Source organism: Amphiprion ocellaris, chromosome 20 (assembly GCF_022539595.1).
Source record: "Amphiprion ocellaris isolate individual 3 ecotype Okinawa chromosome 20, ASM2253959v1, whole genome shotgun sequence".
In the NCBI taxonomy this organism is placed as follows: domain Eukaryota; kingdom Metazoa; phylum Chordata; class Actinopteri; family Pomacentridae; genus Amphiprion; species Amphiprion ocellaris.
In genome coordinates, this window is record NC_072785.1 from 11,119,913 (window position 1) to 11,132,878 (window position 12,966).

The 12,966-nt window shown below is 43.8% G+C and overlaps 1 protein-coding gene across 8 annotated transcripts in view; it reads right to left on the minus strand.

Annotated features, from left to right (window-relative positions):
• The window catches only part of meis2a (Meis homeobox 2a), a 79,515-nt gene that overhangs the window by 61,278 nt on the left and 5,271 nt on the right, over positions 1–12,966 (minus strand). For all 8 annotated transcript variants that reach the window (XM_035951467.2, XM_023277345.3, XM_023277346.3 and 5 more), the window contains one exon: positions 4,799–4,913. In XM_035951467.2, coding sequence (XP_035807360.1) covers positions 4,799–4,913 — 115 coding nt within the window. The remainder of the gene's footprint in view (positions 1–4,798; positions 4,914–12,966) is intronic.

A 12,966-nucleotide genomic window follows, 5' to 3' on the forward strand; every position in this document is an offset into this window, starting at 1 on the left:
ATGCACATCACGGCAACACTTTGTTTAACATTTATGTGATTTCTGAGTTGGAAGTGGCTGCTGAGGGTCCGCTTACACTTTCTGATCACTCCACTGTGGCTCTCTGTGTTTTCTTTCAAGAAGGGAAGTGGACATATCCTGTGTGTTTATGCGTTTTTTTGGCCTTTTTTTTGTTCAGTGTCTGCCATCACACACTAGAATACAAATAGGCACACTTTTACAACACACACACACACACACACACACACACACACACACACACCCTTGTTGCTTCAGCATTGTGTTGTGGTGAGGTGGGGGCACTGTGTAAAAATTATCAGTGCTCCAACAGCTGGGAGTGAGAGCCATGAAACAGCAGGGCTTGGGTCTGCTTTATTGTTTATCTGTTGTTTATGGGCCAGTGTTCAGCTTTAATTACTACACTAAATTAAACTCTAACAGGCACTTAGAGGGAACCAGCTAACACATGCATGTGCGTGCCCCCACACACACACAAACCGTATATTTTATATACACAGGCACACCTCACCGATCACTCCAGAGCTGGAGTATAGGCTACTAAAATGCAACAAGGCTTCCATCTTGTGTTTAGCAGAGATTGTGGTCTCATGTCTATTGTGGTTGCAACTTTGTTTCTTTCCTTCTCTACATGCTTTTTTTTGTCTTTTTGAGTGCTAAGCATAGCTGTAAAAACAAACAAAAGAATTTTTTTAAAAAGCATTGCCAACGGTCCTGAAATTGCAGGATACATCAGGCCTTGTTCATGCTGGGACACCAAGAGTCGTGTCCCCAACAGGAATGACCCCCCTCCAGTGAGCTCAACCACAAAGACCTTGCTGAGTGGGGCCCCTAGCCAGGGCCAAGGGAGCTCACCACCACACTCTCCACACAAACACATGCACACAAATGTACCACAACACCATCAAGCGCAGCATGCTCCCTTGGAGCCGAACACTCAAGCTCTCCCTCTCTTCCTCCCTTTCTCTCCATCTCTGCCTCTCTCAGTCTCTCTGGGGAGTCTGTCTATCCGCAGAGTGTGGGGATTGTTCAATTGCTGAGAAAATGTACAAAATGCTTTCTCCTCTCTTCTGTTGAGCCTTTTCCATCTGCAGTAGAATTGTACAGAAAGCCCCCTTTGCTCAGCACTCTAGATGTCAACGTGGATTTGGTCTTCATGCATAGCTAATAATTACAAGTGTGGACTGGAGATGAGGCATGTGCACACTCACTCACAGTCACACATATGCACATACAGCAAGGGGGGGGAACATTACCTACCATGCTGAATCAGTGTTGGGGATTTACAGTTCATGACTGAGTGCATTTGACTTTACTGTGTTTGGTGTGGGCAAGCGAGCAGAGTATTTCATCACACTGCTCCATCACACTTTGGGTGCTTAACATATTACAGACACCTGCTTGGAAACGAGTGCTATCTTAAGGCATGCACATTCATCAAGTTTAACTCCCTGCAACTGATGTCTCTGATGTTTCTAGATAAGCTTGGAGGAGCTCCAAAGGACTGTTAATCAAAATAATGCGCATGCAGAGCCAACGAAGTTATTGTGTATTACCTTCTGAACCATCTTCCCCTAACCACTGATGTTTGTTTATCTAGTCAGAACATAGGGAGTCACTCTCTAAGAGCCAGTAAGTGAGAGCGCAGAATTTGCCCTGAAGGTGATAATTCATATTTTCTTTTTCAGAGGGAAATTCTGAGAAAAGTTGTCTGTTAAGAACAGGGATTAGGGAGAGGTTGTAGATCTGAGTATTGTAGTGAAACCTTTTTCCTATTTGTCAGAACTTTGACTGGCAATCTTTACTGACATCTATGAACATGCATCACCTTAGTTTACTGCATGACAATAAATTATTCCACAAGAGGGATAACACATATTTGCGCTCTTGTTAAATTGTTTTTTGGCACGCGTTCAGAACAATGCTCTGCGTAGAGATACAAGCCAGAGATTGTTGGAGTGAACTCTGTGCACAGCGACCATCTTGAGTCCTGTATGACTACACTTACAAAACTTTTTTTTTTTTTTTTTAAGTCACGAGGTGTAATGAAATTCAGTTGCTTGTACATTCCCTAACATCAGCCAAAGTTACTCTCAAAGAACACTGGACTTGGTCACTGTCAGTAAGGCTTCAGTGTTTCTGAGAGGCATATATTTAACACAGGGGTGCTTCCGGGTCATTATTGGAGCTAAATGTTTTTCAAGCCACAGGTGCGATACACCTTTCGGGAAAAAAAAAGTTGACGTTTTTCTTGGCAGCTAAGGCCAAAAATCAGCATGGGTCTCATGCACTCTCCGGCTCTCTCCCTCTCTACCTCTCTGCCATCTATTCCGTCTTCCTCAACTGATCCACATTGTCACCCCTTTTAACAGGGGCCAAGCTGTTAAAGACCCCATTACTGAAGTGAAGCGCACATTTCACATTTTCTCTGTGGACTCCAGAGTGCGGACTACAAATTTTATGTTGAAATGTATTGAGATAGGAGGCGAGTTCATGCGTGGAGTGGAGTGAAGTGGAGTGGAGTGGAGGAGAGGAGGGAAAAGGTGGAGAGGTTGGAGAGGGAAGGCTCTGTCAGAATGGAAGGGCCAGAGTCGGGAGTCAGTGAGCGCTTCAAGCGTTAACGTAATTGCAAGAATGTGAAAAATGAGGCGGCGGGGCTCCCGAGCGAAGCGAAAGGTCAGAGCATGCCTCACACAAAACAACTGGCTAGAGGACGGCCTCATTAGACCATTAAATCAGCTGCCCTTGGTCTCTTTCCCTTTTCTCCCTCTCTCTCCTGTTTCTCGCTGTGCCTACTTTTTCACCTTCTCCACCCTTTCACCTCTCGTACTTCAATGGCTCTTCCTTCACCTTCTTTTAAATCTCCGCTTCTGCTCTAAGCTGCTTACTTTGTTTTTAGCATGAAATGTTCTGAGCTTGTAGATCTTGCATTTAGCGCTCCTCATTGTAGGTCAGGCTCTGGCTGGCCCTGATCTAGTTGAGGTCTGTCTTGGCCCAGTGCATGGTGCTGTACCGTAACTGTCTTTGGCCCGTATTGATCTGCTGTTACTGGATACGGTGGGGAAAGGAGTCGATAAGTGCTCTGTGGATTACAGGTCACTTGTACTTATGTGTGTAAGATAATCAATAGGCAGTGCATTTCTTTTCTCTCATCCCCCCTCCTCTTTCTGTTGCTCTTCATCTCGCATGCTACTTGCAGCCGCAAAGGAAGCGTGCAAACACTCTACCTGTGCTTTGTCTTCTGATCTGCTGTTATGCTGTGTTTTGACTAAACCGATTACTTCAAAGCAGAAAAAATCCACATGCAATTTCTCAGATTCTTCTTTTGTAAACTTTTATGATTCTTGTTCACTGTTAATGCCTTGGATTTAACAAGAATGCTCTGCATATAGTCTGTGGTGAGAGTAAGTTTCATGTCATCTGCACTGCTATTCTCTATCTGTCAATGCACTCCGTCTATACTAAAGAGGGAAAACTAAAGGAGAACTACCTCAATCAAGAGCTAGTAAGTGTCACATCATTCCTTCTTTATGCTTATACAATCAGACAGACATGTTTCTTAACCAATTCTTAGCTGTCATTGTCTTCCTCTCTCTCCGACTACCCTGACAACAGCCTGCGATTCAACTAGTCCTGAGACAGCTAACCACAGAGGTCGGCTGCGGCCCTCAGTCTGTGGTCAGTAATGCTTGGGAAGCTGCAACTGCTGCTTCTGTCTAAAGATGCGAGAATGATTTAAACAGCCCCACCACAGGGTGCACATCCCTTCAATACATTTGATCGCTTATTGGCAAACCGATAGCCTCGAACAGACACAACAAGCAGCTTCGGTCTGCGAGCGAGACGGTGGAAGCGCGCATCCAAGAGCATTTCTGTGTGTGTGTAGACAGTGTGATGAAATTTCATGAAAAACTCTGGACGCTGCCAGAGGGCACACATGGATACAGAAAGAAACACACACACACACACACACTGCTGCTAGTGAAAGGAGATCTTGGCGCATTGAAACTAAGCAGAGGACAAGAAAACAAGGGGTAGTAGCTCAACATCTGTATCTCTTAGTTCACTTCATAACTAACTTTTATCTCACAATATGTTAATATTTGGTTTTACGTCGACTTAGTGGATTGTGCTTCTGAAAATGTATATGTCAAAACGGATACTAACCGTGACAAAAATATAAGGCAGATAGCTGTGACTTAAACACACTATCTGTAATAAATTTAAATACATTTGTTTTGAAATGCATTATTAGGGTTTGGCAGGTCGTGTACTAGATAACACAAGGCTCAGTGAGACATAATTAGAGGCTGTTGTGCAGGCAAAGTTAATATGGTTTGAAATTTCAAGCAAGAACTGGCAGAAATATACTATTAATCACCAGCTTTTGTTCCGTGCTCCAAATAGCAGCATTTTGGAAAGCCTTTTACCAGGGTGGTGTATTACAGTGGCTTGTTGCTTGCATTTGTGCGTGAGTGTAACAGTGGATAAGCGTGTTCATTTTTAGGTGTGACCGTGTTTACATGGACGCCAGTCAAAAAACAGGATAATCCAAAGTGCAAAAAAGAAGGACTGGGACATGTGTGAGGAGAGATGTGCCACCCATTCACTGTATATCTCACATTAGACAGTGTTAAAGTGATGTGTTGGCAACTCTATCCATGCGTGATGATTAATATGTCCTGCATGGATCTATGTATGTTTATGTGTCGGTGCTTGAGCGCACCCATTTATACGAGTGTCTGACTGCACGTGCATGCCCGTTTCTGTACTTGCTTACCTTGTTCGCTGCTGTTGTCGCCGCTCTGTGAAGCGTGTCCCCCGCTGGAGGGCCCCGGTGTGCCGGCCGAGTGTGTGGAGGTGGCGTCATCGTGGTCTCTCCAGGAAGCTGGGTTCTGAGGTTTGAAAAGGGAGAAAGCGAGCGTGGGATCCATCCATCCATCCATCCGTGCATCCAACCACATTCCCCATCCAAACCACAAACCAGGAGCAGAGAGAGCAGGAAAGGGGAGGAGGAGAAGAAGAAGAAGGTAGAGAGGGAGAAACACAGAAAGAGTCCATATGAGTATGTTGAAAAACGTGAGCGTGACATCTGTAAGTCTACACACACTGTGAGGGTCCTTGGCCTGCTTATGGACTCTTGGCAAGGCAGAGAGCTCCTTATATCCAGCTAGCAGACAGTCAAAGAAGCTACAGTAATCGTGGATGAATAGGAAGAAACCAAAGCACTAATGCAGCTGGCGATAAGTCAAAACACTGTAATCAAAATGTTTCATTAATGCATGACAGCGAGACACAGCACTGTTAATGTGGTGTTTGATTCTGTAGTGGAGCACTTGTGAGTAATTGTCTAAACACATATGGCAGAGCCCAGTGGAGTTCATTTATACCATAACCAATTGAGACTTCCGTGTCAAGTGAGAAATACTGAGGTAAAAAGTCCAAACACACCACAGCCACCATTAATCATTACCACTGTCAGAAATGAAAATAAGATATGACAGTGATTCTCCTGCTAATCTGCCAAAAATGCGTCCACGCCCACACTGACACACACACACACACACCCACAGAGGCTTGCAGAAATACACTTGTGCACACATGCTAATGACATAATCGAGCAAGAAGCATAAACACACATGCGCACGCACTCATTTTCATGTATACAAAGACATGCTGAAAAAAAAGTGTTAAATCTCTACTGGCTAGCTTCAAAGAAATACCCATAAACAAATGTGTAGCTTTTAAGGCGACTTGCTTCTCTTCTGCCCTCCCTACAGCTCATTCTCTCTCCTCCTCCTCCTCCTCCTCCTCCTCCTCCTCTCTTTCCTGGTCATTCCCCCTGCCCTGTCAGTGCACACGGGGAAACAGGATTTTCTACTGTACAGGAAAGGCTTTATCAGTGCCACATGAAGGCAGGCTAGAGGTGGAATTTCCTTTGCCATTCTGGCAATACAGAGACAGACTGATCACGTAATTTACTACACTTGTGCCCGCAAACACACAGGCTCAATCAAACACACAGCCTGAGTTGATACAGCCTCATAGCTCACTCAACCCAAGCTAGTCTTTCCCAATTTAACATGTCACCTGAGCACGATGACAAAATGTTGGCAAACTTAAGCCCCAACGTTGTCTGGGGCCCGGAGAGAAGCAGCCCCCTTGAGCGGAGCCCAAGCCAAACAAACACAGGCCTGCACCAAGGCTTCCCACAAACCTCAACCCACTTCTCAGTTCCCGCTATGTGTTTTTTCTTTCTCCCTCAAACACACATAAACACATATACATACATACGAAAGCAGAGGGAAAATGTACACGCCGCAGAATATTCCAAGAAACAGACCATTTTTACCATTTTGTCCAACTTGAGGAGAGTTCCGGATGAACTTCTTTTCCCTCAGCTCCCGCCACAGAGGAGCCTGCCTGCCTGCTTTGGTGCCCCAGTCAGAGTGAGCTGTACTGGAGGAGGACAGACAGGATAGAGCCTGGAGACTAATGGAGGTTTGCAGGGAAACAGAGGCTATAAGACAAGCCGCTGCCGAGCTCCCCTGGGCACACAGTCCTGATGTGCTGCTGCTTGTTCTGCTGCGGAGGCGAGGCTGCTGCTATGCCTGCGAGCGAGGCCCTTTTATCTGCTAAGTTTTTTGGGGAAGGCGGGCTGTTTTCTCAAACAGCTCGGAGCTGAAAACAGCAGACAGAAACACACAAGACCCTTCAGACCCTGCACTCCACTCAAGGCCCTCTCAGCGTCAGCTGTTCACCGGATGGCAATCAGATAAAGAGCTCGGAGAATTACTCAGAAGAGGGATAAGAAGACAGGGTGAACAATAGCCCATGCGTGGGTTTTAGCCCTCCAGAGTGAGCGGAGGGAAAAGTGTCCCTGCTCTGAGAGGGATGGATGAATGTGATGTGTTCACTCCCTGTGCCACTGATCAACACATGGTACACTTCATGGGAACGAGGTCTGTTGTTATAGTAATTTTCTGTTATTGTCAACACGGCACAGGCTGAGTAAAATCACTAATGTGGGAAAAGCCCATCAACCCGCTGAAAACAGTCTAATTTTGTTTTTGCCATATGCCACATGGGGCTGAGAAAGAAAGAGAAGGTAAAAATCCCAGACGCCCAGAGTGTATAATGTATTTAAGCAAAGCAGGGCTCTGTACTCTCAGAACTGGCTGTTGTTGTTCCAAGAGAAGAAAATGACTGGGTTCTGCTTCCTCACAATGAGACACCCACTGCCGACGAGACGCAAGACAGGCCTGAAAAACTATGCTGCTCTCACACACATTTGCTCTCTTATTCTATCTCTCTCTCCAACACTTGCCAGCTATGGCCACAGCATGGTTTTAATGCAACAGCGGAATCGATAGGACTTAATTTAGCTATCATTGCAGAGTAATGTGTCATTTTTAATGGCGCTGGTACTAAATTAAATTCAAAGACACCTCAGCTAATGGTGTTAAAGGGAATGATATTTTGCTGTGATTTGCTACCCTGTAGATTTAATGGACCTGTATGCATGAATATAGATAAAGCTTTGTTAGTTTGGCCCTTACAGAAGAAAAATAAGACCGCAGCAATTTATGTAGCCTAATAATAATAATAATAATAATAATAATAATAATAATAACACTATAGTGGTTACTAGGAGCAGTGCATATGCAATGTCGTACACACTCCTCTTTTAATACCTGTTAGACAGCACTCATTCATAATCATGTCTGCAACACAAGACAACGAATATCAAAACAACAGTGTTAACTTTCCACGCTCAACAAGGCGACAAAAGCAACAGCCTTTCCTCCCTATGAATAATTTAGTGGGCCTCTCTGAGCTATGGAGGGTGCATCATCAGACACTGCACTGCGCAACACAAACACACACAACCATTTTGTCACAACCCCCGTGGGTCTGATAAAGTTCAAACAAGTTGTAAAAAAAAATCATGTCACCCAAACAGTCACCTTCAACCTACACAAGGAGATTTCGGGAAAAAAATTGAGGAAGAAGCGAAAGAGAAAAAAAAAAAGCCTCTGGCCCATGTGACTATTCCCTGAAGCTGAGCATAATTAGGAGTCAAACATGGTTCACTCCATGCTCTTCACTAATTGTGTTAAAGAGCAGTGTTACCAGGAGGAGGAGGAGAATGCCAGCAAGCAAATACACATACATGTGCAGGCGGGAGCACACACACCAACGCACACAATAGGACTAGATAGAGAATAAGATACAAAAGAAGCGTGATCTCTAAGGGGCAGCCTTTTCTATTTGCTGGGGTTAGCAACTGGCGGCTGATAACACAAGTTGTAATTAATATAAAAGCAGGAGACAATATGGGAAGGAAGGCTTGTAGTGCAGCCAGGCCACAGGAGAGCAGGAGAATGCCGCCATCTCCTTTGCTCCTGTCCCCTGTTTCTCATTTACAAACACCTGCCTGGCACAATCTCACTTCCCTCCCTGCACTCTGCCTACATCCCTAGGAATTTCAAATAAAATTGATTTAGCAGCATCATTGAATTTCCCTCAAATTCCCTTGAAACCTGGAGGGAAGGGAAGAAATCTGTCGGTGTAGTAGCACTGTAAGGGAAGGCTGAGAATGACTGTGTGTGTGTGTGTGTGTGTGTGTGTGTGTGTGTGTGTGTGTGTGTGTGTGTGTGTGTGTGTGTGTGTGTTGTAGTATGACTGCGAAGAGCAGCTACAGGGATCTTGTGCAGAACATGTACAGAATCGCTGACGCGCCAGAAACACAGGGCCGTAAATCATAAGGCAAGCTGACATTTCAAGACACATCTTGCCACATGGCATAAACAGAGAAAGAGGAAAAACTCCTCACGTTTTTTTGTCACGTCGAGCTCATAATTATATACAGCCCCTTTAGAAAAGTGTAGGTGCACCTCTATTGAACAGCTGAGTATTTACAACACCCTCAATTATCCAGAATATAAAGAGTCCTTAATTTAGCAGCTAATAATTCACCACAGCATGTTTTAACAGACAAGCGGGACTGACTGATTGTATTTATGCCTGAAAACTTTCTCCGAGGCAAAAACAATCTTACTCACTGAATTGTTGTCACATTATATACGCAAATATGTCTTCAGAAAGAAAAAGCTCACATTAAAAACTTGAGATTCATGGCTTTGGCATATAAATGACAATATAAAAATGACAGTTCAATATGGATAATTCAGCTTGTATTTATTCCTCATGACAAATAACTCTAACTTTGAAAACAGTATTTACTTGTATGTCTGCACTATTATTACCTGTATATGTTGCATTTCAGTGCAAGTAAACACACATGTAATCTCATGACCCAAAAGGGCTGCTGAGCAACTGTTTATTGCAGTCATTTACAGCACAGTTAAAGAAACGGGAGAGTGGGAGATGCAACAAGTGAGCATGGCTTCTCTTGAGCCACAGTAGCGATGATTAGACATGCCTGCCAACAGGACCCTGTCTCTGAGCACTAATCAAATAGGAAATGTAAGACCAGACATCACACCATCACAAAAACAATTGTGTGGAACAGACAGAGCAGCCCAAGTCAACAATGCAGTGTTTTCATGAGACCCAAACGTAGTCGGTCCCTGAGGAGAACAAAGCTAGTAGAATTAGAACACCTCCAAAACTGAGAAATTCCACGGTTCAGCAGGCCAGCTCGGCCCCGAGGGCTCGCTGTCCACAGGCAGAGGCCTGCACTGTGCATAGTGATATACAGAAATAGGACAGGACATTACTGAGCACCCATCGTCGCTGATACACACTAAATCACTGCGCAGACTCAAGCTGAACTATTGCATTACTTGATTGAACCTGTGACATCACCATATCTGACCAGTGGTCTACAGCGCCCAGAGCCTGTACACGAGAATCAGATCTGAGCAGAAAAGGCTTGTTTCCCTTTTTTTTTCCTCTTTCCAGCCATGCAGAGTCAAGATAAGCTGCACCATAACTACGGGAACTACTATCACTCCCTGAGGAAAGCTCTCCAAAACAAAGCAGCGGGACCTGCAAATCCTACAGAATTATTCTATAACAATTCTGTAAAACTATGTAGAAATTCAAAGACAGTTCCAACAATATTATACATATGCATAAAGAAAATGAAAAAGCCTTCTGCTAATATGCAAGCTTGACTGAAGAAGCGGCACAATGGCACAAGAAGACACAAAGGCTAATTCATTAGAACAGATAATACTCAGACACTGTTAATTCTATTTGTCTCCCTAATTGGATGTAGCACAGAAGAGACAGAAATTTTATTCATTAATTAAAAGACAAGAGAGCGAACCATTGACAAGTACACACACACCAGCCATTTGCAAAAACTACACAGCTCTGTCTTTTCCTTATCTGCCTCCGTACGTAATACAATATCTTTTTTTCCCTTTCTTTAAAATAGGATGGAGTTGATGTGCGGAGGAGCAATGAGTAAGGAAGCCTTGGGTGGGCTACATGGTTGAGATAGTCACCGCAAGCAAATAAGGGAAATCAACAGTGTCAGCAAGGCCTCATCCTGCTCTCACTATTCTATAATCCAATCATCTCTAAGACAATGCTGCATTCAAGTGTAAATAAAACTGCGCTTATTATGCTCCACTGTCAGGTAAGAGGAGGGGGGGAGGAGGGTCAAAGAAAGGGGTAAAAAAGGAAGAAGACACACACACACACACGAAAAAACAAGCTCAACGGGCTGCCTCCTTCTAAGTGAAGAGCCTCATCATCTCCAGAAAAACCAACTTTCACCAAATGAGATGTAGCCCAGGGCTATATATTAAAAATGCATATCAAAGCAAAGAAAAATGGACGTGAGAGATTCTAACTAAATAAATTAGCATATCTAACTATCAAACCGCCTTCCTCTCCTCAATGAGACGCGAGGACAGAAATGAATAATAAAATACAGCCAAATACAAGTGAATAAATTAAATAAATAAATCAAGACAAGTAGGACACAATTTGCTTTTTCCATCTAGCGGCACAGTTTTGCAGCCAACTGCAATTTCTGTGTATTCTTTTCCATATTCCAAACAATTTTTTAGGCATGTGAAGCTGGACTCTTTATATATAGATATGGAAATTACTGGTTAACTATTTATAAAGATCACGACTGCACTGTGCACATTTTCACCTCAACAGTTTCCCTTTCTGCAGATATTATTTCCACTCAAGCATCCGGAGGTGCTCACACATGCTCTCACACACTTTTATTTATTAAAATGTAGCTATAAGCTGGAGCATGTGAAGTGTAGACATTATTAAAACCCCTTCTGAGCTGAAAAGCACAACTGAAAGCAAACAAGGGGGGAAAAAAACCTCTCTTCTGCTTTAGTGAAATTCAGCCCAGCAGTTAGGTATAATAAAAAGTTCACTGGTGCCACAAAAGTGAAATAAATCCCTCAAAACTTAAATACCTAATGAGGTGGTCACTCCAAATGACTCCAAGATAAATGGCTTGTCGTGCAACCTTCATTGTTTATTGCTGTTCCTGATTTGCTTTATTGGCATATTTAATTTTCTAATTATCAAAATATTTCTTACAAGTGGCCTGATGACAAAGCTGGTGTCTGAGCACTGGAGGCACCATTGGAAATTGGCTTGAGTGTCAACCATCTGCCATGAAACTAAACAGGCTAGTTTATCTAATCTCCACAATATAAACAACAGCATGCCTCATTTCTGCACTTGTGTTGAAGCACCACAATATCGCCGTTTTGACCGTTTTCTGAGACCAACAATCGGCGATCTGTTTTTTTTTTTTGTTGTTGTTGCTTCAACTACGCACCGTTCACCTTGTACTGCGCGCTGCGTGGCTCTCAGAAAAAAAGGCGACGGGCTTTCAAAGGGAATCCACTGCTATTAGGCCAATAGCCAGACCCAACAGATGTAGCGCAGAGACTTTGCATAACACTTAAATCTGCTTTAATTCCTAATAGGCTTGGCCTTGTGCTGCACTGATATTAACTAGTCACTTTGTTAGACTAGCCGCTCATTTCTCTCTCTCTCTCTCTCTCTGTCTCGTCCCCCCTACCCAAAACATTAGCTTTATCTCAGGCATGCAAGACGCAGTAATTCACAGATATCAACTCAATACTACACTGTCAGCTCAATCCATAGTGTGTGGGGAGGGAGGAGAGGAGGAGAGATTCTGTGTTTATTACGCCGAAAATGCACGATTTAAACCAGAGAATCGATCTTCAAATTTAAAGCTACTGTACTTCAGGTGCATATAATTGAATTCAGCATTATGGAGCCTGCAGCCATAAAGCGGAGAGGCAGCGGAGAAAAGCAACTGCAGAGCAAACCACACGGCAATCAATACGAAACAATTAAACACATTAACATCAACAGCAATGGAAGGCCTGCAGACGAACCATCATATGCCTTGTGAACTTGACATTGATGGTAAGCCTTTAGCTCTGAGATCTCTTTCAATGCGCTACCACTTTCTCCACCTCTGCAGCAAAAATCCACAGCTTTATGCACAGGCCATATCCAGCTCCCACAGCCCCCAAATATAAAGCCCTTTTCTTTTTAAATATTGGCCTAAAGCTGAAGCTTACCGCTGATACCCTGCTTTAACGTTAAACCTGCGTAACAGATAATTGCCTCACGTTTTTTTTCTCCTTTTTTTTCCAAGCGCTCCATAATGCAGGGCAGCGATTTTACGCACACGCGCACGCACTAATACACACACGCACACACCCACTCAAACCCCCAGCAAGCACGGACGCATTATGCACACATGACTGCCCCTAATCAAAAGACTAAAACAATAACTCAGTCTATTGTATCACATGTAGCTTTTGACCTTAGAACATCGATCGGCAGATTTTCCTTGCAGAACAGAGCATGCTCTATTTACTGATGGGACAACAGGGTCACACACACGTTCCGAGCAGGAGCCAAGGAGCCCAAAAGTTGGGAGAAACATCCAACAAT